The following is a 27,984-nucleotide window of genomic DNA, read 5'->3' as shown; positions in this document are numbered from 1 at the left end:
TATTAGCACGTCTGCTGCAGTGGCTTCAAACAATGTCCCCATAGGGAGGCAGCGGTTCGCGTTATGGTGTCTATATCCTGTTAGCAGTTGGCTAAACTGTCACTTTTAACTGCTCACTATATTTATATCTGTATTAAATCGGTGCCAACTCTTTCTGTGTGATGAGCAGAGGGAGCTGGAAGGAGGCGGGGGTCTGACGGCGGATGCCTTTGCAGCAGAGGACCAAGGAGGATGTTAGTGTGTGTGTGGTGATGCGGGACAACTGCGGATAGGACTGCGCTTGCACCCTTTTTTGTTTTTTTGCGCTGTTTAAACTGCTGAATGTCGTAGATGGGGGCGACAGTCTGCGAGTAAAAAAAACCGCCAATAACCTAAACCGCAGTGGAAATCCTCAACTAGTTTGAAATGAGATGGACGGGACGATCTAAATGGTGCCAGACCGCCTCGGTCCTGAAGAAGATGTAGTTACTGGGTCGCTACCAGTCTTTTCCCCCCCTCGTTGGACACAAGTGCGATATTCTTTTGAGGTTTATCCCCCACAGCCTCGAGTAGCGATGGAGAGTGGAGTTTTTCTGCCCTGCCTGCACCAGTTCATGCTGAGCCCTCTCGTCTCCTGGGTGAGTAACGCTGCAGGCTCTGGTCGCTGCTGGACGCTGTGATAGCAACCTGTCATCCTCTATGTGCTCTCTGTATTTAGGTGAGGACATTTGTGCCACATGATGGGGGCATGCACCTGGACCTGTCTGTGTTACTGGATGGAGTCTTTTTGAATGACATAATGACAGAAATGTAAGTCACTTTACTTTTTATTGAATGTGTCTCATTTCTGAGCTGTGGTCAGATCGATATTCAGATTTAGTTTTGCTGTCTTAGCATCTGGTGATGATTCACGCTCAAATGCTATAAATCATCCTAAGATTTAAGTCTTTTTCTTTCTTTCTTTTTTTAACAATTAAGCATCTTTCTCCCCTCATGCCATCTAAATCAGCCATCAAGCATCTGCTAGCATTCTCATCCAACAGTACCGGCTTTGTCAGTCTGCAGTAATAAAGGGGATCTTTGTAGTCTGCGGTAGTATTTAAATGCAACTTCCTCACTTTTAGGGTTTCTCTGAAAAAAAAAAAGCACAAAACATTGATGGACATCACCTAGAAGAAAGACATCATAGATATTGTCAAGATGCTACTTAAGAGATTATGATCTGGGGGCCTTATGTTCCGAGGGAATTACCCTCACCCTTAACAAACACTGAGTGATCGTCTCTCTGGCAGTTTACTGTGTGACACAAACTGACATGTGGTGAGACGCTGACTTTAGTCTTCGGACACTGATGGTAGAAATAAAATTGAAGAGTTGCAAGAAAAAAGGGGGGTAAAACTGATGACCCAGTGCACTTGTGGATAATGTTGTCTAGCCACCCCAGGTCTACAGTACCCATTCATCCCACTTATCTCCTGGGGTCACAATAACCAGCTCTAAATGCAAACCAACGCTGCAGCGAGGGGAGGGTAGGAGGCGGGATAATCTCCTGGATTGGGAGACCCTCTGGGATTAGGGCCTTGTTGCTGCTGTTTAGTGGCACTGGGACACAGATGGGTGGGGAGGGAGGAGGTACAGAAACAGGATAAACAGCACAGACGTGGAGACAGGGATACTTAAACATGTGATGCACTGGGCAGCATGGCAGAATCTCTGTCTCTCTTTCATCCACCATGTCTGTCTGTCTATTTCCCCAGGTATAGAATATCATTTGTGTATGAAATACAAATTATAGGCCACACATCAGATTTAATTTCCTGTGCAATAAGGTGAGGTTTGACCTATATAACGGCACAAAGGTTCGTGAAGGACATAATTTGGACAGCCCCAGACAACATTAGGCCCAAGCCAACAATCCAAGAATCCAGCTACAGAGTTTCCTTTTGGGTGGAAAGCCTAATGCCACCCCATTTGGCTCCGGCGGTATGGTTTGTTGGCTGAAAAGAATGACGTCACACATGGAATGAATAGAGAACTCATACATGTTTTCACGGCGATCCCCGAGCCAAGACATTCACCAGCTTTCAGCTTCCTCTCACTCCATTCCACTGACAATCATGAGTTTGTTTGTGAATAGCAGAAAATGTCATGTCAAAAAAAAACTTCATGTCACGTCCTGTCTGCAGAAATCCCACAGCTACACCTCAGGGTGCAAACGCAGCGAGTAGGGATCCAGGTCAGAGGATCCAGAACCTGAACCTCCTGGTCCAGCAAATCAAGTCGTATTACCTGGTGAGTTTTATGATGTTTGTCTCTGAGCCACATGTTATATAATGTGTCCGAACAGGATACATCATCTCTCTCTACATGGGATTATGATATCCAAACACTGGATTATTCAACTCTGATTCAATTTTACGTCGTCCATCACGAACACACTGGCTCACACAACCAGATAGTTGGTAGCAACTTGTGTCGCAGCAGATCAGCTAGTTCTTCTTAAGAGGAATGCCCTAAATAAAAACCATGTACTCATGTGTGTAATCAGCACAGTGCTGAGTTTAGAGCGTAGCAGAGAGCCGAGTCAGGGCCACAGACAGAGCTTTAGAGTGACATCTAAAGTCACGAGATTCATGGGCAGACGCTGATGTTGAATCTTGGATTTACTGTCTGTGTCACAGCAATTAAGTACAATTCGTGCTAAGCTTTCTTCTGCTAAGAGCTTTTAAGAGCACAAGAAAAGTAATTTCACTGCGGATGGGATCAAGTTCTTCAGATTAGCAATGCAAAAGTATGATGGATTTTTGTTGTTGTTGTTGTTGGAAAATGAGACCAAAGAGTCTGTACAGACATGCTAGCTGCTCCGTGAGGCTGTACTCTGGTACAATGGTACTTTAAGCTACATGCTAATGTCAGCATGCTAACTTGTTTACGCTGCCAGTGTGCTAATGTTTAGCAGGTCTAATTGTTAGTTTACCATTTCTGGCATATTAGTTAAGAGGAGAGTTAGCTTACCAGCATTTGCTAATTAGCACACAACCCTTTCAATTCCCATCTAATTTTAAAAATACTTAGTGTCTTTAAAAGTGACATTTAAGAGAAACAATAGTTTCAACTGACATAATAAAAAAAATAACTGGTATGGTTTCCATCGCTATCGAGTTGAACAAATTAATATAGTGAGATGCTTTTGCAAGTCTTGTGTACCTAACATATTAAAATTGTTGTTTCCAGTTCAAGTTTCTTTTACCTCTGTTCAATTCAATTACATTTTATTTATATTGTCATATCACAGCAAAAGTTACCTCAGGACACACAGAGCAGGACTAGAACACGCTCATGATTTTCAGAGTCAAAGTCCCAACATCACCCAGGAGCCGTTCCATGCTCCATAATCACACATAAGCCAGGAAAGGAGAGGATGGTTGGAGATTCATGGCCAGTAGAACTTTTCTTTAATGGTCACACTGGAAAATGCACGTGGTATTACATCAAATAATAAATTATTCCAGTTCACTGTAGCTTTAAATGGGAATAAGTAATCGTTTCCTGACCTTTACAGGGTCACTTTCCTTCATTTACAATCTTAACTGCACACAAACCAGCACGGACACATGAATGTGAGCCACTTATAGCCTAATGCAAGGCTTTGCCAAACACTTCTGGTGGATTTCAACACTGCACCAGGGTAACTGGCTCCGTCAGCTACCCATTCAGAGTACCTCCATTTGTTGGCTGTGTTTCTATAGGCCTACATGAGCTCTCGGCTGCTATGTGCTGTACATACATACGTCCCTGTCCATTCAACACTTTGGCTACACCCAAAGAAGTGTCGTATTCCATCCTCATTTCATTTTGGCCTAAAATGTGCCCATCTTCCTTCTTTCCTCCACCCATCTCCTTTGTCCATCACCGTTTCTCTTTTCTTTTGCAGGATAATCTGAGACAATTAATCATGATCCCTTTGCCAAACGTGTTGCTGCTTGGCAGGACTCCCTATTGTGGTATGCTCTTTTATTCCTCATCTCTCCTCTCTATCGGAGCTGCTAAGTCAGTATGTGGTCGGAAGCTTGATGAGTCCGTCTGCTGATGCTCCATTAGCACCGCATTGATTTCCATTAATTAACCCAAAATAAGGATATGTGTAATATAGATTTAGCATCATCGCTAAACCGGTCAAATTAAAAGTTATGAGAAAACTGAGATTTTAACAAAATGGTACATTCATAATTTGAGAAACATATTAAAACATGCTCTGCTAATAAAACTATGGTTAACTCCTCCACTAATGTAATTGTCAATTTGCATTTAGAAAATTACGTTTAATTACTGAATGCAAATCAGGCAGAATTTTTCCATTACAAAAAGACTTCTAAACACTGAAAGCTCTTTGATACACTTTATGATAGTTTGAATTCAAATGCTCTCTATCAGTCTGATTACCACCCTGCGTTGTGACGTTAAGGCTTTGACAAGTGGTGACCCAAATTCTCCAACTACCACTTTATTCGACTTAAATCCACGCCAGCAGCCATCACTGCTTCAATCTGATAACATTTTTTTTCCCTCCACAGATCAAAGTCTGGAGCAAATGAAGACGCTTTTGCTGCTGCTGTTGGGATGTGCAGTCCAGGTAAACCCTGACAACTTCTGTGCAGACATCCTGAAATGACTGCATGAGCTGAAATCTGTTTACATTTTCATTTCCAGTGTGAGAAAAAAGAGCTGTACATCGAGAGGATCCAGACGCTTGACTTTGACACAAAAGCTGCCATAGCTGCACATATTCAGGAGGTATCTGACTTTCTATGACATGACTTTTTAAATGCCACAGCTGTGTAGATGAGAAATACAGTTTATATGAAGTTCTTTGAAACAGAAAGGATTTATTTAGAAGTGAACCCCGACTGTCCCTTCTCATGTTCACCAGTTGACCCACAGTCAGGAGAACGTGCTGGATCTGCAGTGGTTGGAGTCCAGCCAGGTGCACCCAGATGAGCTGGAGGCCGCAGCGAGGAATATGGCCAGGCATCTCCGGGATGTGCTGGATCAGAGGGACACCCACCTAGAGGTATATGTGATTTCAGATTGTTTCAGAGATATATATTAACTATATGCTGTGTACATGCTACATAAACAAACACATTTTATACATGAAATGTTTTTCTTTATATATAAAGTGTCTATAAAGTGTGCATGATAAATGGATGGACATTATATGTAGATAGCGGAAGTGTTTCAATCAACAAGTTTTTATTTTAGAGTTCTTCAGATTTTAAGAGGTACATTGGGTCGTATGTAATGTGTAGCCTGTCCTTTTTGCAGACTATAGCAGAGCTAATGCAGGAAAAGGAAGGTGTGTTTAGCTTGCTCAATAGCCCCTCCAGTCCACAGTCTGGCAGCTACTCTCCCAGCATGCAGCAGCAGCAGACTGGGACTCAACAACACCTGGCCGTGGAGCTGGCTGACTCTAAGGCCAAGATCAGACGACTTAGACAAGAACTGTGAGTGCCAAACGATTTATTCTATTCTATTTTTTAAAAAATAAAATAAATACAATACAATCAAGCATGAGCGCTAAATGGTGAAAAGGAGAAAACACATAGTGTGCAAAATCAGGAGAACTGAAAAATGTCACTCTTTTACAAGTCATACACGGTCACAAAAGCATCTTACTGCAAACATGCCAATGCATATAAAAACTGTTCCTGCTCCGAGATCAAAATGACAAACCGGTGGAAGATCATTCCCACAGTAAGTGATAATTGAGTTTGTATAGTACGAGTTTCACTTCGGGATGGACGTCGTCCTCTGTAGAACTGCCAGTATAGAGTGAGTGAGAGGCAGAGAGGGAGAGAGAGATAGGACAGGGTAAGCGATGCCCCTGGGAGTTTTGGCCCACATTACTGCCTGCTTGGCAGGTTCCATGGCTGTGCACCACCACTGACCCACATTGGCTCAGCGGATCCTGCAAGCACACACACATGCACACTAAACCTGATCCGATCAAGATCCCCATTCAGCGCTCTCTATCCCATCTTCTCGGCTGTATTGTCCTCTCTTGTTGAGATTTGCAGATTCACATGCCGAGCAAACATAATGTCACTTAAAGCATCGTGTATGAGCCTGGCTTTGGACAATTTATCCATGTGTATAATATGTGTATAACATGCATCTGTTTCTGGGCAACATGTGAGAAAGGAAATAAAATGGTGTTTAAGGAAATGTATGTCTTGTTTTTCTGCGCCGCACATCTGACCCCACCAGAGAGGAGAAGAGCGAGCAGATCCTGGACTGCAGACATGAGCTGGAGAACATGGAGGCAGAGCTGAAGAGGATTCAGCTGGAGGTTTGTAGTCCGAAAAAGACAAAGAATGAATCGTAGCTCCTTCTGATGACGTGACACACAGTAACCTCCTGACCACTGCAGATTATACAGATTAATGCACACCATACTTTGCCGCAGAGCGGTGCTTAATGACGGCAAATTCAAACCAATACAAACAAAGCTTATATGGATTTATCTGAACAGGAGATCTCACTTTGTATTCACTGTTTTAGCCTCGTGAGCAAGAACGGTTCATATGTTTCAGACATTTGTTGGAAATTAAAGCAGCATCAACCAGTTTTTTATTACCACTTTGGGGCTGCTGAAAAAAAACAAAACTAACATTAACCTTTTATTAATGTGTTAGCAAATAGCTGCCTGTTTATTCAATTCAATTCTATTTCCAGATCACAACAAACGTCATCACAGCACACTTTCCACACAGAGCAGGAGTAGAACATGCTCCTGATTATTAATACGTCCAGACACTGAGCCACATTAGTGTGCATTCACTGTCGTGTTTCCATTCAGCTCTGATTTTGTCCTCACCAACCCCTGAGGGTAATAACTAAAAAAGGAAACACCAGCTGGGTGAAAACTCTAACTTTGATCTACTGTTAATATAAAAACATTGATCCAAATGTTGTAAATTGTAAAAATGATGCACACCTCCATGCATTTCAAAGATTTTGCTATCAGCCATGCCTCTGAACCTTTACCAGAACACCCAGCTGCTTGGAGATGCCCGTGCAGCCCGCACCTACCGGGACGAGCTGGACGCCCTGAGAGAGAGAGCCATTAAGGCGGATAAACTGGAGAGTGAAGTGGGACGTTACCGGGAGCAACTGCACAAGATGGAGTTTTACAAGGCCAAAGTGGAGGTGGATGCAGTTTTACGTGTTCCTTTTTGGAATTTGAACACTGCAACAATCAAATATTGATGATGTTTTTTTGTGTGTGGGGGGGCTTGTGTGTATTTCAGGAGGTAAAGGAGGATAACAGGGTGCTCCAGGAGACCAAAGAGGTGTTGGAGGATCAGTTGGCAGGTTGGAGAGCACGCTCTGATAAGATCCACCAGCTGGAGAAGTACAGTCTGCTGCTGAAGGCCCAGGTCCACGACATGGAACAGGTCAGACATCTACACACAAGGAGATCAGTGGCGGCACACACCTCTCGAAATCATCATTCAATGCCTCAGTTCAGTCCCTTCTGTGGCCAGACAGAATCAGTTCTCACACCTCTGCCGGTTCTTTGTTTCTTCACTTCAGGAGAGGGAGGCGGATCGGAGGCGTGCCGAGGAGCTGCAGGAGGAGAACCTGTCTCTGTGTCTGGCTCAAAGGAGGAGCATGGAGGAGTCCCAGCATCTAGGCTGGGAGTTAGAGCAGCTCTCCAAAACCACGGAGAACTCTCAGGGTAAGATGAGATGCTGGGAGAATTTATGGATGAGATTGATTGGAATGGTAAGGGGCAAGTGTGTTTATCCACGGATACAAACAAGCATGAATGGTTTAATCTATTAGCACTCCTCATCCACTTTTAAGATTTTAAGATTTATCAGGGTTAGAAATACTAATGGATATATTTTTTTTATCTCTATGCAAATTGAATGTATGCTGAACAAGTCAAGTTATATCTCCTTCTGCCACCATCTGTTTGTGTAAAGGCCAGCAGCCTTTGAGCGAGGAGGTGAGCGAGAGGACCCGCAGTCGGATGCTGAAGCTGGAAAAGGAGAACCGGAGTCTCTTAAGGGCCTTAGAGGAACTCAAAGCTGCCTCCGTGAACAACAACACGGAGCCCAAACATGGCCACCGCCGTGAATGTGATCACGTCTGCCAGATGATGTGCAGCGCCGATAACTGTACCTCCTTAACAGATGAACCCGCAGCGCTGCAAACCACCTGTTCAAATATAGAAAACAGCAGTGTATTCTCACTCAGCGCTGTAACGCAGCGGATGCTGAATGGCGACGCGAACTGCCATCAGCCACTCCACGGCGAAGGTCCTGAGGAAGTCCCGAGTGAGATCTTCCTCACAGATAATCCAGAGCTTCATGTTCAGGAGAAAGGACAGCTAGAGGACAGAGACGGCGGAGACCATTTCAAAGAACTGATGTCTGATCTGGAAGTCTTAGAAAACAATCACAATAGGCTCCGTTGTTTTGTTGGATCACGTGATCACTCCCCTTGCTCCAAGGGCAGCAGTCCCTGCCATGACAGCATCTTCACAGGTCTGCCAACACGTTCCTCCTATGCCAGCAAGCACACACAGCGGCTGGATGCCAAGTTCAGGGCCCTGGAGACAATCAACCAGCATCTACAGACTTCCCTGGATAACACCGGTAGGTCCTGAGTATCAAATCGACATTTAAGATTCGGTAAGTCAAGCACACAATTAGCACTTGGTTTATTTCTTCTACCCACTCCATATCTTTAGACCGGAAAGTTCAACGCCTGGAGGCAGAGGTTCAGGAGCTGGAGGCAGAGAACCAGAGTCTGCAGGCCACTTTAGAGGAACTTCGGATATCTGCACGGCGCCTGGAGCAACTGGAAACAGAGAAGCAAAGCCTGGAGCAAGAAACCACAGTCCTGGAGAGGGAAAAGAGGCACCTAGAGAAAGAGAATCGACGACTCCGCCAGCAGGTAGGCTGGCTTGTTTTGTAAGGGCGTAGCGTCAGTTAATAACCGGTAGGATATTGAATGAAATGGCTACTTTTCTTCCATCCTCTTTTTTTTAGGCTGAAATCCAGGAAGCCAATTTAGACAGTAGTAATGTCTGTATGGCCAGCCTGGAAAGGGAGATGCGTTTTCTTGTAAAGGAGTTGGAGGGCTTAAGAGAGACTGCTGAGAGGGTCAAAGACCTGGAGAGAAACAACAGAGAACTGGCCAAGCAAGCTGCTATCGACCAGAGGACGCTGGCCACCCTCAGAGAGGTGAGGGGAGGAAGTCTGTGCTGTCTAGTTCATGCTGAATGACTAATAATCATAAGGACCATGCATGCATGTCACAGGGGTTCTTAGATTTTACTTTTGGATAGATTTTATCTGCACAGGTTGCACACACTTTATCTGTCTACAACGCATCAAACTCCAACTACAAACACGTATTTTGAAAAAATAGATAAAAGCAAGTTAACATTCTGTAAAATGTATATATTTTTTGTATATATATATATATTGTGTTTGTCAAGATAAACAATGATTTGGTTATGTGGATTTGGAATGACGCCCTTGAAGGCACTATTTTACCACAAGATGGAAACTGTCTATAGCTCCTGACTGTTATGTTGTCTTACATTCTTCCAACTACCAGCACACTGAAGATTTAAAATGTGCTCCTAAATAGTAGAATCGAATGAGTCCTGGATGTGTTCAAGAAATGTATTAAAAAATAAAAATGATGTTAAATGTAAATCCATGTCTTTAAAAAAATGATAAAACATAACTAATCTTTAGGAGCTGGTGAGTGAGAAGCTGAAGACCCAGCTGAGAGAGAGTGAACTGGAGCGACTGGCCCATGAGTTGGAAATGAAGGTCCTGAGCCAGGAGAGTGCAGAGCAGGCTGAGCAGGAGGGACCTGCCAGCAGGTGCTTGGTCTTCCAATCTGTAACCTTTGAAGGCAATATGAGAAATTAGGTTATAATGCCACGGTTGGTGTAAAATGCCTTCCTTCCACTATGCAGCAGGTTCAAGATGCTGGAGTCCGAACTGGAGACGTCTCTGAAAAAATCTCTTCAGATAAAAGCGGACAAGATGGCAGCGTTGGAGGCTCGTCTGCAGGAATCCTCCAACCTGAACCAGCGGCTGCGCCAAGAGCTCAAGACCGTATGTCGTGTAGTACTTTGAGAGCCACATTTGAGAAAAAAATCTCATTAAGATACATTCTAAGTGTTTGACCTTTGACCCCAACAGGTGAAGCTGAGCTATGAGGCCTTGCAACAGAGGCAGGAGGAAGAGTGGACGGCATCAAGCTCCACTTCTCCCAGAGACACTGGCAAGGCAATGAGCGAATGGCTGCGTGAAAGCCACGAGGCCACCAAGGAACTGCTGAAGCTCAAAGATCGGCTCATCGAAGTGGAGAGGAATGTTAGTGCTTGGCTTTAATCAAAGTAGATGACCGATATTATGTGTTTTTAATACCAATTCATAAAATGGCTCAAAAACAGACTAGCACTTACTTTTGATGATAATGATATATTAAAAATGGAACAAACAATGTGTGGTAAGTTAACACCAACTTCTCCTTTTCATGTCACATTTTACAATACTCTTCTCTTCTCCCCAGAATGCGACACTTGAGGCAGAGCGGCAGGCTACGCAGGCCCAGCTGAGGCAGCTGGAGGGTCAGTCTGACAGTCAGCAGGCTCAGATCCTCGCCCTGCAAAGGCAGGCTGCCTCGCTGCAGGAGAATAACACGGCCCTGCAGACGCACAACGCTAACCTGCAGGTGCCACTACAACACACACTACGTGTGACATGTGTACTCAAATCTCTGAATGCAGACTCAAAATGCTACATTAACTCCTAATCCCCTTCTTCCCCAGGTGGAAAAATCCACTCTGAACTCCCAGAGTGCCTCTCTCATGGCCCAGAACGCTCAGCTGCAGCAGCAGCAGTCAGGGACAGAAAGCGAGCGCGACGTCGCCATGCGGGAACGCGAAGACCTGCGCGGTGTTCACGAGCAGCTACTGCGAGATCACGAGCGGCTGGCGGCCCTGCATGAGAGGCAAGCCATGGAGTACGAGGCCCTGCTGGGAAAGCATGGCTGTTTGAAAAACGTCCATCGCACACTGGAGCTGGAGCAACGCACACTGCAGGACAGGTAGGGGGGAAGGCACTGCGGTCGCCATGTGGTACGAGGTCCCTCCTGTGTGTGTTTCCGTGCATGTTCATATGTGTGTATGGGTGGTATCTGTAGGTACAATAGCCTGTTGCAGCAACGGGCCAAGCTAGAAGACCTGGAGAAAGCCCTGAAGGAGGAGCAGATGAGGATGGCTCTGGAGAAAGAACAGCACAGGACCACCGCTGCTGAGTGCTGCAGGCTCCGTGATGAGAAGGAGTGGTGAGGAGGCAACATTACGATCAGGCAGCAAATTAATGGATAAGGGTTTATACAAGGAGATAAAACAGATTCTGCTTTTTTTAAAGGCTCAACCGGACAAACCGTCAGCTTCTCAACGACAACGAGTTGCTGACGGCAGATCACAAGGAGCTGAAGGGCCAGCTGAATGAGGCCAAGCTGGAGCACACCTGGTCGGAGGCCGACTTTTCCAAACTAAAGAAGGAGTTTCAGCAGCTGGACATCACCTCCACAAAGCTCACCAACCAGTGTGAGGTATTGACGTGCATGAGATCTTGCCTGTTAAATCAGATAAATGTGCCTCTTCACAAACTCAGCACACATACATGCTTACCCCACGTGACGTTTAGCTGCTGAGCCAGTTGAAGGGCAACCTGGAGGAAGAGAACCGCCACCTGCTCGGCCAGATCGAAACCCTGATGCTCCAGAACCGAACTCTGTTGGAGCAGACTATGGAGAGCAAGGATCTGTTTCACGTTGAAGAGCGACAGTATATGTAAGCAAATGGGGGTCAACGCCATGATACTTATTGTAGCATTAAATAGGATCAAATGTGTTGATTTATAGCATGTTCCAGTCATTAAGTAGCTAACTTATCAAGGGTTGTGTCGGGAAGTGTTTGATTCTTGCAAACAGCAGAAAAGTACCACAGTTATCAACAGCACTTATAGTTGATCTATCTGTATGATTATCTTCCTGTTCAGTGACAAGCTTAATGATTTGAGGAGGCAGAAGGAGAAGCTGGAGGAAAAAATAATGGACCAGTACAAGTTTTACGAGCCATCGCCTCCTCGCAGGTAAGCTGTCTGCAATAGTGTTATAGTGCAATAGTAATAGTTTACCATCACTAATGTCTGTTTTCACATTCAGCACTAAAGACATTTTGATCAGCATGCAATACTTAATTTAACTGATGAGAGTCTCAAGTTAGGTCATTTCAGCTCACATACAAGTTTACAACATTTATTTTTAACAGGGTTGAGCAGCAACATGCAGTTTGTAGTCCCATTTAGCTAAAAGGAAATAAACATACCCTATTATGTGGAGGATGAATGAGTCTCACAGCCTGAGGAACAAAGCTAAATAATCCACAATGTTCATGAAACAGTTGAGGCTGTTAAACCAAAACAATGAGCTGCAAGACGCTAAAATGCTCCGTTGAGCTAAGAGATTGTTAATACAACGATATTGATAACGGCAGCTTCAAGTATGCATTGTTTAATCTGCATAGCATCCATTGCATTCACCCTTGCATGGATGATTGATTTCTTCTTGTATATCTGCCCTTCCACAGACGTGGGAACTGGATCACTTTGAAACTGAAGAAGTTGATTAAATCCAACAGCCGTGAACACGGACCCGAGCGCCCGCCCACACCCACGCACTCGGGCATCGCCGAGCCGCACCTCCCCTGTCAGGACAACGGCTCCGTCATCAGCTCAGATGGCTCTGGAGGTTCAGCCTCCACCTCAGCAGGTGATGCCATCTCGCCCCAACGTAACAGCAGTGAGTACGACCTTCTTCGATTCACCAGATCATCTCCCATTGACTTGGCGGAACCGGTCTCATCAAAGTGCCAAAGTCCCCCCTCCATAAACCTGGGAGTGAGATCCCCATCAGACGCAGGGCGCAGAGATCGTTCATGTGTGTGTTCGTGTAAAGTCCAGAACGCAGCCAGACGACGGAGCTGCAAGTGTGAACCGTTATCCGCGGCGGTTTCATCAACACACAAAGCTCTATTTATAAAACAGACATTTTCACAAAATGTGATAAAACTTCCCCCTCCACCTCAGCATTTGTCAAGGAAACGCAGAAACTTCAATAAATGAATTTTAAGTACATAATGCAGGTATTGGAGTGTGTTTAAAAATAAGTGTGTTGTGTGTGAGAGCAGTCCTCAATATGTCTTCCCCATGTCTTTCTTGATTCTTAATGTATTTCTTCACTCCTGCCTTCCTTCTTTCCCCTTGTCTTTTTCTTCCCTTCCTACCTCCCCCCCCCCCCCCCCCCCCCTCACATCCCCCTCTCTGCTTGCATCACGTCCTTTGTCTACCTCCCCTGTGACTGCACTTTGCTATTAAATAGCCACCAAAATGTTTCCCCGTATGAGGAACAGGCTGAAGGACAGAGACAAAGTCAAGTCCCTCTTCCGTCGTTCCATGTGTAAGAAAGACTGTGGTCCCGTGTCTACCCTCATCTTGACTTTGATTTCACTGCTAACTTGAAATACTCACAAGTCTATGCTTCATTCCTTTCTGATACATGCCGTAACACCAAAGTAGCCATAGTTTGAGTAGGATTGTCAGCAGTCATACTTTAGTCATGCGTCCATCCATGCCTCATTTCAACATCTTATATTCCATGTTTACATTTGCAGCAGTCATTTCAGTAGTGTGGCTATGGGGTGTTTAACCAGAGGTCGAAGAAATGCTGCATTGCAGGAGGACACTGGTCCTGCATGAGCGCTGTCCTACCAGGAGCCAGCTGCACTGTAGGGTTTAACCGCATGCAACCACGATTCTAAACGATTGTGTGGTCTACGGAGAAAGCAACCCACCTTTGTCTCTGTGTTCTCCACACCATAGGATGAATATAAAATACCTCCTTATTTCCATGACTGGTTCCCCTGTCTATCCCTCATCCACTTCCCACTTCTTCCACTCCTTCATCCAACAACGCAGCCCTGAGCAGCTTAGCGTGCCCCTCAGCTCCGTTCGAGGAGGAGCGGTGGGCCGACGGCTCAGCGCGACCGGAAGGGTCAGAAGCTGGTGTTGAGGAGGACGGGAAGAACGCATTGTCCTCATCCCTCACCACATCCATCTCGTCCATCTTCCACCTTAATCCCCCCACCACTCCACCATCTGGCCACATCACCATCACAACCACTGCCGACACTGTTCCAGATGTTTCTGAGCTCTGGGTGACAGGTAGAGGCCTTCACGAGCCACCGTTTTGTTTTGATGTCATCTCTATAAGTTAGCTGATAGATTAAGCGTAGAGGAGAGTAGAGCAGAGATGGCGCCCCTCGTGTGCTTCACTTGTTCTTAAGCGTAGAAGCTAGGAGTGCTGAAATGTGTCCGTCACGTATAAGCGTTCAGTGATGTCTCATTTTGTGCCCCACAGATAAGGATTCAAATGATGGTGCTGTGCCATCTGGATTTGAGGACAACGACGAGCTGCAGCATCACGGTAAAGCCCTGTGGATACTCGCTGAGAGGATTCCACAAGCATACAGATGTATTACCAGCTTGGGAATTAGAGCAAATCCATCAAATTGCAATCATGACCTTGTTTCATATTAATCTCTTCGCTGACCACAGAGGGCTGACTAACTTTGATAGAAAAACTTGGCTCTGCTGCCGCCTGTTGGTCATTGATAATATAACATTGGGACAGCTGACATGTTTACATGATAGAAGTGACATATATTGTAGTTCTTAAAAAAAACATCATCATCTCTTTCCAGGGCTGAATGGCGTCCAGAGTCGAGCCCAAAGTGAGAGCAGCGGTGAGTTCAGCCTGAGTCTGGAAAACGAGCCGTGGTCAAACAGCAGCAGCCCTGTCCAGCAGCCCCCGTCACGCCGCTCCTCCTCCTCCTTCCAGCCCCCCAGCGATACGTCCACCCCTCAACACACACAGAAGCAGCACAGGGAGAAAGCCTCTACCATGCCCATCACCAACAGCCAGAATTCAGTTATACAGTCTATACCGAAACAGAAAACTCCTGGGCTCTCTCAAGACTTCTGGCTCACGAGGGGTACAAAGAGCATCCGAAGGGTGTCAAGAGGGAAAGTGGTGCGTCGCTCGTCAGATTCGGTGGGCACAGTCAAAATGAACCCAGGGCTCAGTGGGATGAGTTCGAAATCGAGCCCAAGCAAAGCTGAAACTAGCCACGCCTTAGCTTGTTCGCCCATCACAGTGCTGTATGTTCAGGGCAAATCGTCCTCAATGTCCGGCTGCCTCAACTGCTTCTCCACCCCTCTGGGGAAAGAGGGGCGACTGAAAGGCTCCAAGTCGCCCAAAAGTCTACCCCGAGCCAGCAGTGTCATCTCCACCGCAGAGGGGTCGTCCCGGCGCTCCAGTCTAAACAGCGACTGCAGGGCGAAGGTCAAGATTGACCCGCTCTCCATCCAGGTTTCAGAAGAGTGCAGAAATCGGGAGGAAACACAGTGTCGACTTCAACCAGAGACCAATAACTGTGAGTCGGAGCCCGTTCCTCCAGTCAAACCTCCCAGAGACCCGACGGTTGTCGTTCCCACAGACGGACCGAAATCCCCTGTGCAGGAGTCGCTTTATGGCTCCTCGTTCACTTTCAACTCCGTCTTCTCAAACACGATTTTCAGCGATTCTGTGGTCACCGCCATGACTAGTCCGGATGCCCCTGACGACAACCAGGCCTTCATTTGTCTGACTCCATCTCTGGTGCAAAACTGTCCAAATGAGAGCCAGGAGTCGGCTCCTAACACACCACAAGCCCTGCTCACCGTTGAGCAGAGTCAAAATGCACAACATGCAGCTGGGCTGGAGGAGAAGTCGCTCACAGTTGACTGAAAGCAGCCGTCATGTCACCGAATGTTGTGTTATCAAATAAAGCGGGTCGCTGCAAAGCATTTTCCATCGCATCCACAGAAGCACACAAGTCACTGTAATGTAAGATGTACATACAAATATTTTTAGTTTTCCCACACAGCTTTAGTAATATTACCACATATTAATATACCTGAGTATTAGGAAGAGATTCACAGCATTATCATCACCATTTTGGTTGTTTTCTGTTTTAGAACTGAAACACATATGTCTCAAGTTAACTTTACCGCACTGAAAATCCTGTTGTGTAATATTTGTGTTTGCCAAAATTTTTTTGTTAATTTATGTTGTTTCTATGTATGTCCTGTTACTCAGACAGAACTTTTAAATTATTATGTTGATTGCTGTTTATGTTTAAATATGAGCCTCTGGGAAATGTGATGTTCATGTGTGAGAAACTGTAAATCTTGTAAAATAGGATGTATACCCCAATGCTATTTTCCCTTGAATAAATAAACCCTCTATGTTAAATATGTACTTCAGTGTCATTGTTTTATAATAGTCCGTGAGTCAGACCAGACCAGCAGCAGCTTCACATACACAGACAGCCAATATCTTATTAAAAATGGAGTAAACTGATTTGAAGCTATTTTGGTATAGCATTACATTTTAATTCTACATACTAGAATTAATCCAACCATTAACTTTACACATGTTACATTTAGGGCATTTAGCATGTTTATTTACTGTACAGTGTCTTACTCATTGTGATGGCCCAGGCTATGGAAACATAACATCATAACTTACCTTAAGTTAATAAGTAACTTTTCTTAAAAAGGGTATGAATATTCTGCATAACAACAAGCCTCTAGGTTCTAGTTTAATAATAAATAAATACATTTACATTTATATTTAGGGACGCCTTTGTCCAAAGAGACTACATGCAACAGCACAACAGAAGTACAAGAGTAAAAATATATGTTGACATTAATATTGCTTTGATGTGTAGGGTAGATATCTATATCATAGGTTACTAGGAGGTGAGAGCTACAACATTGCAACAGCACGTTTCACAACACAAACACTGAGCTAAGAAAAGTCAAAACAAAAGGAAAATAATAATAATTTCTTCTTCTGTTTTTGTTTTTTGCTGATTTACTTCTGCGAACTGGAGCTACGTGGATATTGCCCAAATTACCTTTCCGAATCCCGAGTGCTGTGGATGGTAGTACGGACAATGCAGCAGAACTAGTACCCGTTCGGTGTTCCTATTGGATGTCATTCCAGTCACGTGGGGAGATGCGGAAGTGGACCATTTTCAGCCGAAAAACAAAACATTCGTGGGTGGCGTTGAGTTATCCAATCTGGCCTCGCGTTACTCGGCTCTGCTGGACTGGTTTCCGAAACTGTACCGCATAACTCGACCGTTATTCCCCGCGTTTGGCACGATGCTGAGCGCCGCCGCAGCGGAGAGGAACAAGGAGCCCATCCTGGCGGTGGTCCGGGAGAGCGTGAACACCGGGAGACCCCTGCAGGCTCTGGAGATCTCCTCCGGTACCGGGCAGCATGTCACTCACTTCGCTCAGGCCCTGCGGAATATCGTCTGGCAGCCCTCAGAGTACGACCGCCAGTCTCTAGCCAGGTAAACGCAGGTTGTGTGTGTCCGTTGGTACCGATTTACGTAACTGTAGTACCGTAAATTAGAGGCTAAACTCGGGTATTTACGGTATTGCTACATATTTGCGTGCCAAACTTGAAGCGAGACATGTCATATAACGATTATTTTATCGAGGCAGTGCATTTCATGCTACATGCACGGCTGCGTTTTGTTGAAGGGTGCTTGCATTAACAAAAAAAATGTCTTTTGTTTCCATTCTTAGTATCGAAGCGTACAGAGCGCACTACCAGCTGCACAATGTCAAGCCTGCCATCCACCTGGATGCTTCTCTGCCCTATGAGTACTGGGGGGGCATCCAGCCAGAGAGCCTCGATCTGGTCATCAACATCAACATGATCCACATTTCCCCAATGGCTTGCACAGAGGTAGGTAGGACTGCTGATCGCATGCGTAGTGTTTAGTGTTGTGATGGGTCTGATCCAAGGAGCTACGGGTCCCTGCTCAGAACGGGACCGCAAAGTTCCCTAAATCCCTCAGAGTACCAGAATTAAGGTTGGCTAATGTGATACAATGCACATTTGATTGCTGATACATGATGCAACCTTAAAGTACAATATAAACTGAAATGTTAAAGGCCTCATCAGCATCTCTTTATTTATTTATTAACATGTAATAAGTCAATACACCACAAATTAATTAGTAATAAGGGGCCCTCTGCTCATTGTTGCTTTGGGTCCCCCTGGTTGGTTAATCCAGCCCTGATCCTACCCAAACGTAGTTAAATACAATTTATTTATATAAGTTGTATCGATATAAAAGTGTGAACTTTTTAACTCCTAACTCCTCACATAATAACTGCATAGCAGTCTTTTGTAAGTTTTACAAGTCCTGCCTTTTGTCTTTCGTACTGTAAAAGAGAAGAGGAACAAAAAGAGCTGGGGTAGTTATCCCTGCTGCCTCTCAACCCCCACTGCGTGTGATGTGATCACTGTTTTTCTTCCAGGGTCTATTCAAAGGGACTGGAGCCGTGCTGAAGCCGCAAGGCATTCTGCTGACATACGGGGTGAGTGAAAACCCACGGCGTTCTTAACATGCACTTACCACATTCATGTCTTGTTATTATGAAATCTAACCATAAAAGCGTGTCAGTAAGTAAATGCTACATAACATCTTTTGTTGTTGCCCTCAGCCCTATGCAGTGAATGGCCAGATCACCCCTCAAAGTAATATTGACTTTGACTATAGCCTACGGCAGAGGTAAAGTGTCTTGACGTCATTGGAATGCTTCATTAAATGACAATATGATTATAACATGTTTTTTTTTACGTCAGTAGCATCTATTTGCTTTGTGTAGCAGAGAGCAGTATTGTATACAGTATCATGAAAGTTCATGTGTTTTAACATCCATTAAATAAATAATGCAACGGTGACTGTGATATATAACAGCTATATTTTTAATCTTACAGGAACTCAGAGTGGGGACTCAGGGAAGTCTCCCTCCTCAGTTCCATGGCACAAAGAAATGGTTTATTCCTGGAGAAAATAGTAAGAAAACAGCTAATTTAAAGATCCAACACAATTTTTTTTATCTTTAAAATGTAAAGAAAAAAAAAAGGTGACAACGCAGACATAGTAATAACGGTCTAGTGATGATTATGAATATTGTCTTTTTTTAGGTGGACATGCCTGCAAACAACAAGTGTCTTCTGTTCAGGAAGGAGAGTTTGGTGTGAAGTGTCCTGCTGTGCCAGTATTGGATCAGGATGGTCAAACGCCTTAACTTACACTTACACAAGCTCGGATACATTGCCAAAATTTCCAGAACTTTTAATTTATTCTTTCCCCATATTCTGATACATATTGACACAGATGAAATGGTTTAATCTGAACTGGAATAATGTAATATATTACTCACTATATTCTGTATTGCACACTTAAGTAAAAGAGTAAAAAGGCTCACCGATGTGTTGTCTTTGTATTACATTTCCTTTGATACAGCCACCTACTCTTTCTATTTCCTCATTCAGTGTGCAGAGACATCAGTAAAACGAAGTTTGGAGAAGTGCTTTGCAGAGGGTGACATTTTAGAGAGAATGTGCTCATTAGACCTTGAAATCATACGTAACAAAAAGGAATCCTATATAAAACAACTATGTAAATGACTAGTATAAAGAGCCCAATACAAAATAAACATAATACAATAAAACAGAAAACACAATATAGAAAGTGATATAGATGTCTATTTCTTTAGCATCACAAGCTAGGCTTTTTTTTTTTTTTTTTTTTTTGCAAGTTGGTCAACTTGTGTGGCTGTGTACTAACTTATTTTTCAGAAACTTAAAAAATACATATCAAAAGACAGAATATCTATATTTAAACTCATTCAAAAAGGACATTTCTGCATTAATGGACTCGTAACGCATCTGGAATGTAGTACAACCTGTGTTGTAATGAATATAGTACAAACAACGTATCTCTCATAACATAACGTAACATAATTGTGTCTTTTGATTTGAGTTGTTATTTCATATCAGCTGTTTCTTGTTGCAATCCTGATGCTCGTCTCCAGTGCTAAAGGTAAAGGTGACAGACACAGACCCGATGTCGAGTCCTGGGACTTCTACGATACCTCGCAGGTCTTTTTATTCACAACCTCACGTAGCTTCTTGAGTCTGCGTTCGGTTATGGCTCTGACATAGCTATCTGACTGAATGATGGCCATGCCGTCCTGCACTACGCCCATCACCAGCAAAGGGTTTTCCTCCATGGTGATGTTGGGACAGGGACAGCTCCAGTCTATCTTGGCGATAGTCACCTCTAGATGCTTAGTATTGAAGAAAGTCAATCCCATCTTTTCATCTCTCAGGACCTCTTCCAAGCTAAAGCGGGCTAAGCCAGAGTCCAGATCCTCCACCAGCTCGGTCAGCCGCCCCACAATAGCAAAGTCGCTCCGGCATAAGCTGGGTACCATTTTTCCCTTCACCCGACAGGTCTTACAAGGTTTCCTTTTGGGCTGTGGGCAGTTTGCCTCGCACTCCTTCTTGGTGCTGAAGCTGTTGGCATTCCCATGGCAGCCACCGTAGGCGTAGGCCTGGCACAGTTTCAAGAGAGGATTCCAGGCCCAACGTGGCTCCCAAGATTTGCAAGGGCCCTGGACAGCAGGCAGGGAGCAGATGCCCATCCCCTCTCTCTGACATGAGGCCTTGCACTCCTCATACGTCTCAAATCGGTTTCGACTGTCGTCGCATCCGCCGTTGCTGAAGGCCATGCAGGAGCCCATCTTGCCGTCGTAATACCAGTCCACGTGACGCTCGCCGCTGCACACTCTCAGGTCTACTTCAGCCAGGCAGTCCGCGGGCGAGAAGGGCCGCCCCATGGGCATCTCAGGATCTTCAGAGAAGTCATCACCCCGGCGTACGACAGAGAGCGGGTAGTCCGCACGAAGAACCCCAACGGAATTCCGTGCGATGCAAGTGTAAATACCCGTATCCCACACCTGGGCGTTGTAAATGACAAGCTGACCGATGTTGGTGATGACCACGTTGCCATACATCTGGTCAGGCCTCATGACCAGCCGTTCGCGCCGCTCACTCTGCTTCTCCCACGTCACGTCAGGTCTGGGGACGCCAATGACGTCACAGTGGAAGCTGACTGTCCCTCCAACATAGGTGGACTGGTGGTGAGGGTTGGAGTACAGTGTTGGAGGCATGGGGTCCTCCTGGGAGGATGTCGGGGTGGGGTTAGCCGTGGTGTCCTGAGGGAGCGGACTGGTGTGGGGCCCGGCCAGGTAGAAGCGGCAGGGGACCACGGTTAAACTGACCCCACGAATGCAGGCCTCTGCGTCCATGTAGCAGCGGTTGAAGTAGGTGAGGCCATCGGAAGCACATGTGAAGTTGGGCTCCTTCTCACAGCGGTCCTGGCACTTGCAGATGGGCTGCCCATCCCAGATGTCACAGGTGGCTCCCTGTTGGCTGCAGATAAAGCCCTCACAGGTAGCCGTGGACTTCGGGCCATCGTTGCCTTCTCCTCCGCTCTCCCCATCTGGCTGGGCAGGGGTGCCGTCGGAGAAACGCGCAGCCACACAGCTGTTGAGACCACACACGTTGGTGCAGCACTTCTCAAAGTCGGCGCAGTCCTGCACAGACACAATGCACACACAAAAACAGCATTTGTGAAAGCAGATTTTTAAACGGACAAAGTAGCAGTGGAACTGATGCTCATTCGTGTTTTACCAATAGGGGAGAACATCAATAATACCACCTCATCGACGTTGCATTCCCTCTCGCAGGTGCTTTGGGCATCGACCCAGAGATTGGAGTTCAGCTTGTTGGGACAAAATCCTTCGTGTTCAACTTTGGATCCTGCCACACTTGCACACAAAGACAGTTCGGGTAATTGGCAGACCAAAAGCATTAACAAATAGCCTACGCACGTATCCATCCTAACACTGGTTTATTTGGTGCATTATGCCAACTTTGATCCTTGAGACATCTTCCCTTGAAAAGTTGTTGAGGGATTTTATACATTATTGCTCTTTTGCACGAGTCGCCCACCGAAGAAATCCATTCCTCCTTCAAGTCTTCAAATCGGGAATACGTCTATTATCGATTTTCAAATATAGTCGTCCGTTTTACACGTAAACATTGTGGAGATCGGTTTCCTGTGCGCGGAGAGGAGTTTGTAGAAATTCCAAAGATCAAGACGAGTTTCCACGCGCCGGACATTTGCTGGACAAAAATATATCCCAGAAAAGCTCGTGTAAAAAAAAAAGAAGAAGAAGAAAAAAAAACACAGTTGGGTTGCATGAAATATTTTCCCTTCGCAATCAAAAACTCCTGCAACAATGCAAAACACTCATTCAGGTCGATTTCCCCGAACAGCGAAATAAGCGAACGAAACTACACAATGAGAGAGAAAGACGCAACATCAGCCTTTCAGCGTGTGAATGGAGGTGGAAAGGGCAGCCCCTCTGACCGCCCCCGTGCTCGTCCGGTGTCTGAAACTCTTATGAAGCGGCACCATGCGCCAAGCAACTGGACAAACATTGTAAAAACATCAAAGAAGACGTGGGGCCGTGGTGGCAAGCTGTCCTAACAACCGTGCGCAACGGAGCTACTCGTTCCGGTGAGAAATCCAGCATTAAATGCGTCCAGACTTTTTATAGAGGTGTCATTCATAAACAAGGCAGCGAGCCCGTTTTCTCCCCCAAGAGCCTTTGTAGTTGATAGTTTTAATCTTCCATTAGGGGCATACATTTCCTAAAAAAAAGGGGGTTTTACGCAGAACAAACTGTTTGCGACACAAACCAAAGAGCTAATTGTGTAAAAAAAAATCGCCTGGAGCGGAAAGCGTGAAAGCCAAACACGGGGCGTGTCGCGTCACGTCTGGCAGCAAAAAACACGGTGTTTACGTCCTTTCTTGTCTAGACGTCGGTCAATTGAGCCCCGTCGCTCATTCGCACGCAGCTCCGAGATGCCACGGTCAGGTGGGAAGGCGTAAAGCGCCACATTTTCAATAGCGTGCGACTCATCTTTGTCCCGGCGGAGCTCCGAGGCGGTGAGAAGCAGCACCCCTCGTCCTTTCATTGGAAGTGACCCCGCAACCTTTCGGTGACTTTTGACCGCGATGTATTCATGCGCCGCGTCGACGCGCCGGTTCTCCCACACTGGCCAATACCGAGAGAGCTGCTAAGCAATTCAGCGACCCCCACGGAGTTTTTTTTATTGCACCCGAGCACCGGACGGCCACTGACTGGACAAAGGCTACAAAAAAACATTCCCACAATGATAAGCGAATGAAAAAAAATCGTACAAGTTGGTGAAAACACAAGCAAACCCCCGTAGCTTTACCCTTTATTATGTTGGGCGACTTTTTCAGTGGAGACAAAAATGAGAATGTATCCACACAATCATCAAATGTTCGTTTCGTCTTAATACACCAACAGAATCATAGATAGAGCCATGACACTGGGAATGTTGAAGTGGAAATACACCAGAGGCGGAAAGAAAACAGAATGATGTAGAATATCAGATGACTAAAAGAAGCAACACCGTTATCTAGATCCAATTTAAATGAGCAGAGGGTTCGAAAATAAGAATTAACTGGCTGTACAAATAGCCACGGCTTAATAAAAAAAAAAAAGGATTAAAACAGCAGACGATGTAACTTTCCACCTCTGATTCTTACAGTTCCACATGGCGACACCAAAGGAGCAGACACATCTTGTTTTACATTCATAAATATGTTGCAAATACATAAAAAGATCCAAAAAGCATTCTCACCCATGTCTGGTGAGTTTACACGTTCCTGTCAAGGATCAAGACATGACCGCAGCACCTTTTAAAACGCTGTGACCCAGCAAAATATATGCACAGGGTGTGTTCACTAGGGCTAGAATCAAGGGGGCACCACAGGAAGTCTTCAAAAACAACAGCTCGACTTTGCTGGACAGTTTCACAGTTTGAGCAGCTAGACTAAAGAATGGTGTTCTTCTTAAATCCAGTACTACTCTGTCTGGGGAAAACTAGCCCTGCTCTTCTTCATGACATTCAATTAAAGCCAGCCTTATTTTAAAAAACAACTAGTCTGAGTTTTAAATAAGTAGCTGAGCACCCTTGAGATTGCAATTGGGACTTATTCCACAACAAGAGCATAAGACACACAAATAAATTGCACACCAAAGCAGGTCTCCCAGAACATTCAAGACGAAACAAGCATAAGAAGAAAGCTCCTTTCTGAGATCAATCACTAAACACAGACCAAAACAACTAGAACATACAGCATATTTACAACTTTAAATACAATAAACAATCCTTTTTCCAAATAAAATATAGCTAATGCCCCCCCACCATTTGTAGTGTTAACAGGTCATTGATAATCCTGGAATCACATCCGTTTGTCCCAGGGAAATCTTGTCCTATTTGAGTTCTACTCGTAGTGAGCCTCTGTGGTAAAGAGTACTGGTAAACGGGCATCCACAAGATGGCACCAGCAAAGCAAAAGAGAACAGAAACCATTCCATCAAGGCAGTTCCCATGGGTCAATGTAAGGTCACAGCTATATCCCTTTCTGCTGAAGATTGCTGGTGGCTCTGTGTGCTCTTCCGCGGCCTCGTGACCTCTCGGAGCAACAACACTTTTAATACTGGCCCTTTGGAGGCGACCATTCGTCCTGCTCCTTCACTATGAAATCTTACAGTTCCCTTTAGAGGATGAGGACGAGTTCTTTGGAGGACTCTGTGGAGGCCTGAAGGACTTTGAGCGTTTCAGACTGTTGGCTTTGCTTCCGCCACTGCTACCACCCGCCGCTGCACTGTGGGCCACTGAGTAGGAGCGTCCGTGCATCATGACTGCGTTCATGCCATTGGCCATGGAGAAAGACTTGAGGTGGGACTTGATGGCCACAGGGAGGGGCAGTTTGTCAATAAGGTGCACCGGCGTGCAGGAGACGATGGAACGGCAGCACAGATCTTGGAGGCTAAAGACTGGAACAAGAAGAGGGAACATGGATGTTACGACCTAAACCGCAGGTGTGAGAAACCCACACTGCTCTTCAATGCAGATTTTCAGCTGGTTTATTAACTGTGACATCACAGAAAATGTGAATACGCTACGAAGACTAAATCTATTCGAATAAGTTGGAATTTCTTTTCAGACTGACAGAATGAGTAAAGTAAGTCTCTGGTAAGTCTTCTTTACAGAAACTATGTCCAGATTATAATACACAGACCTTGCATGAAGTGGCTTTCACTGGAACTACTTTCTGTAAAGAAATAGTACCAATGAAAACTGAAGACAGTGAGGACTGTGGATTATCCAGACTAACTGCTACGCCGTTTCTGGGAATTCACAATGCTTTTGAATTTGTCAAAGGTCATTCTGAAATATTTTGAAGAGTACCAAAGGCATTTCATTCATATCCACTGCACTGGGGTAGTGGGAGACGTGAATATCTCCAAACTTTTAAAGAAAACTTTAACCTTGTGCAAAATCTGTGAAAACCCAACTCTTTTTCTACCACACATAAAGCATTCATTCATAATCTGACAGAAATGGATGCAAAATTATTAACCAGCTCACCTCTGTTAGGCCTCCAGAATTTCTCCATGCCGTGCCTCATCAGCACGATGCGTGAAAGTTCTGTGAAGGATTCGATCACATTGAAGTTGCACAGCGGGCTGACCTCGAAGAAAGTCATGCTGTTCTTTTCTGCATAGGCCCTTGCCTGCTCCGTTGGCACCTGCCGCTTGAAAGCCAGGTGAAGCCGATTTCCCACCAGAATCCTGGGTACACCTGGGGCATGCTGATGGAAATAAACAACATGAGAATAAAAATGGAGGACTGAATGGGAGCAGACGGTTTTAACTTTTCCAGCAGTCAACACAAGTGACAGGTCCCAGAATGTAACTAGTGCTAACTAGAAGGATGGAGTCAACAAATTAAGTTGAAAAGAGTTCCGTTAAAAAAAAGAAGGAAAATAACAACGTGGCTCTAATTACCGACCAAATGTACAGATAAAACTGTCCAAACATCTACTGTAATTCAGCAAACACATAACCCTCCAAAGTAAAAGCATGTGTTAAAATATTTGTTGACCAAACACCACCTCCACACAGCAAACCGCTTTCTACAGTTACTATGGTGTCTTCCTGGTTTTAGCAGCTTTCCCTCGTCAACTTTTCACAGAACTTGATCTGAATGTATTGTCATTTTGTGTGCATTTGTCTTTGAAGCACCAACTCTTCACTTGAACAGTTGAGGAAATGGGTGGAATGGAATTACCTCGTCAATTTCCCGTATCCAGCGGTCAATGCCATCAAACGACCAGCCGTTAGTGATGTCATACACAAGCAGGATGCCCTGCGGAATAGAAGCCAAAAAGGTTGACATGAATCATATCATGCATTGGGAGGGGGGGGGGGGGGGTGCTCAACAAGTCCTCACCTGTGCTCCACGAGAGTAAGACCTGAAGATGGTGCAGAATCTGCCTTGCCCCGATGTGTCCCTGTTGAAGACACACACAAGGATGTACAGTAATTATGGCAATATGCTGTGGGTTTGTCCAGAATGCCACCTTTGATCATTTTCTACATTGCAAAAAAAAAAACACTTACCATAACTCTAATTTCACTCTTCTCCCATCCAGCAGAATTGTGGTGGTTTTGTAGTCAATCCCTGAGATGACACACAATATTGGTTGATGTTGGTCAGTCTAGGCTGTACAGCTCATTTCTCAACAACTGAACAAAAGCAGAGATAGTTACTCACCACTGCTGTAAGCATAGGGAGACTCTACTGATCCGTCTTGTAAACTGTCCAAGATTTCTCCCTTTCCAACATCGCTGTCTCCCACCAAGAGAAATTTCAAGAGATAATCGTAACTCTTGACTGGACTACTCTGGGTCCCCGTCATCCCACGCATTGGATCCGGTTCACAGAGAGCTTTTAAGCTCATCGGACGTGCACTGTTCGGGCAGGGGACAAATCAGACGGTCCCAACACTGGTAGCTAAAGCTAGGTTTGACGTTACCGTTGGCTAACTAGATAGCTAGCCAGTACACTACCCACGATTTACATGAACATCCTTTGAAATGTCAAACTGATAAATCATTTACTGATTCGTCTGAACTATATCAAATAACGCAGCCGATGCACGTTATTGGCACTTGAAGCCGAGTCCAGACACCGCGGACGTGACTGTAATTTTCACATTTAGTAACCAAAACAACCTGAATTAGCCGTTAGGTGGCTTGTTAGCTAGCCAGCTAACACAAACGATTATAACGCATGCTAGCGCAAACAGATGCTACTAAATACAACCAGGCTGATTAACCCCACATTGAAAGATAACCGACCAAACCCAATACGATTGTTTTACTTTGTTTTAGAGAGGGGGAAAAAATCCAACGAGGGATATGAAGCTACCGAGCACAACGTTAACCAAGTGGACTGCGTTGGAACTTCCGGGTATTGACATCATCACCACGTAATATCCGGTTACGGGTTATGCTATAAAAAAAAAAGTGCAATGTTATTTACGTTTTAATTTATTAATCTGGACATTTCATCGAGACTGTAACTCTGTGTGATTGGCCACATATGATTTAATTAATCTGTATGGGGATTTATTTTAAGCATTATTAGTAAGATAACTATCCCCTTTGCAGAACCGTATTCAAGCTTTATTGTTATTTTATGTTTAAATGATTCAATATACAATACAATTACAAGGAACGTTTTTATATTTTTAAATAATGATACATATGATTCTGTCAGTCACCGTTATAAATAAGATTTTATTGACATTTGGGGGGGATGCTCAGTTGCTCCCTGGCCACCTCCCTGACTACCACCTTAATATTAAGTCAATTTAAGTTAGGCTACTAGTTTAATTTGTACTACATTCTTCAATAATATCATTGAAATGAATGGAAAGGGAAGTGTCAACATGTGATATTT

General features: G+C 44.9%; 4 protein-coding genes across 8 annotated transcripts; 2 read left to right on the top strand and 2 right to left on the bottom strand.

Annotated features, from left to right (window-relative positions):
* Positions 1 to 95: 95 nt before the first annotated feature.
* LOC311009533 (girdin-like) lies at positions 96 to 16,090 on the top strand. Of its 5 annotated transcripts, none has more exons than XM_084003771.1 (29): positions 96 to 617; positions 698 to 789; positions 2,166 to 2,271; positions 3,914 to 3,983; positions 4,554 to 4,612; positions 4,690 to 4,773; positions 4,910 to 5,050; positions 5,305 to 5,483; positions 6,247 to 6,328; positions 7,030 to 7,188; positions 7,290 to 7,436; positions 7,576 to 7,720; positions 7,971 to 8,645; positions 8,741 to 8,946; positions 9,042 to 9,236; positions 9,759 to 9,889; positions 9,986 to 10,127; positions 10,215 to 10,388; positions 10,588 to 10,749; positions 10,847 to 11,124; positions 11,221 to 11,364; positions 11,451 to 11,637; positions 11,733 to 11,878; positions 12,087 to 12,179; positions 12,677 to 12,888; positions 13,468 to 13,545; positions 14,064 to 14,309; positions 14,506 to 14,571; positions 14,849 to 16,090. In XM_084003771.1, the coding sequence occupies exons 1-29, from the start codon at positions 429 to 431 to the stop codon at positions 15,931 to 15,933; spliced, it is 5,673 nt and encodes a 1,890-aa protein (XP_083859897.1). In that variant the 5' UTR covers positions 96 to 428; the 3' UTR covers positions 15,934 to 16,090. The 5 variants fall into 5 exon arrangements, with proteins under 5 accessions (XP_083859897.1, XP_083859898.1, XP_083859899.1 ...); XM_084003772.1 differs by having other exon boundaries at positions 97 to 617; positions 9,989 to 10,127; XM_084003773.1 differs by lacking the exon at positions 13,468 to 13,545 and having other exon boundaries at positions 97 to 617.
* A 1,130-nt stretch (positions 16,091 to 17,220) lies between these two features.
* mettl26 (methyltransferase like 26) lies at positions 17,221 to 19,483 on the top strand. The gene is made up of 6 exons (XM_084004162.1): positions 17,221 to 17,551; positions 17,790 to 17,952; positions 18,531 to 18,590; positions 18,717 to 18,784; positions 18,994 to 19,072; positions 19,204 to 19,483. The coding sequence occupies exons 1-6, from the start codon at positions 17,358 to 17,360 to the stop codon at positions 19,258 to 19,260; spliced, it is 621 nt and encodes a 206-aa protein (XP_083860288.1). The 5' UTR covers positions 17,221 to 17,357; the 3' UTR covers positions 19,261 to 19,483.
* Positions 19,484 to 19,623: 140 nt separating this feature from the next.
* wfikkn1 (WAP, follistatin/kazal, immunoglobulin, kunitz and netrin domain containing 1) lies at positions 19,624 to 23,225 on the bottom strand. The gene is made up of 2 exons (XM_084004010.1): positions 21,788 to 23,225; positions 19,624 to 21,662 (listed from the first exon to the last, which is right to left on the bottom strand). The coding sequence occupies exons 1-2, from the start codon at positions 21,965 to 21,967 to the stop codon at positions 20,148 to 20,150; spliced, it is 1,695 nt and encodes a 564-aa protein (XP_083860136.1). The 5' UTR covers positions 21,968 to 23,225; the 3' UTR covers positions 19,624 to 20,147.
* A 116-nt stretch (positions 23,226 to 23,341) lies between these two features.
* On the bottom strand, positions 23,342 to 27,467 carry LOC311009723 (ras-related protein Rab-40C-like). The gene is made up of 6 exons (XM_084004072.1): positions 26,794 to 27,467; positions 26,640 to 26,700; positions 26,470 to 26,530; positions 26,308 to 26,385; positions 25,606 to 25,828; positions 23,342 to 25,010 (listed from the first exon to the last, which is right to left on the bottom strand). Exons 1-6 carry the CDS (start codon positions 26,978 to 26,980, stop codon positions 24,709 to 24,711), a joined length of 912 nt encoding a protein of 303 aa, XP_083860198.1. The 5' UTR covers positions 26,981 to 27,467; the 3' UTR covers positions 23,342 to 24,708.
* Between the last annotated feature and the right edge of the window lie 517 nt (positions 27,468 to 27,984).

The sequence above is a fragment of the Eutrigla gurnardus genome (assembly GCF_963514095.1).
Source record: "Eutrigla gurnardus genome assembly, chromosome: 3".
Taxonomy (NCBI): Eukaryota; Metazoa; Chordata; class Actinopteri; order Perciformes; family Triglidae; genus Eutrigla; species Eutrigla gurnardus.
The sequence above is the reverse complement of the archived record's forward strand: the minus strand, read 5'-3'. Positions and strand labels throughout refer to the sequence as shown.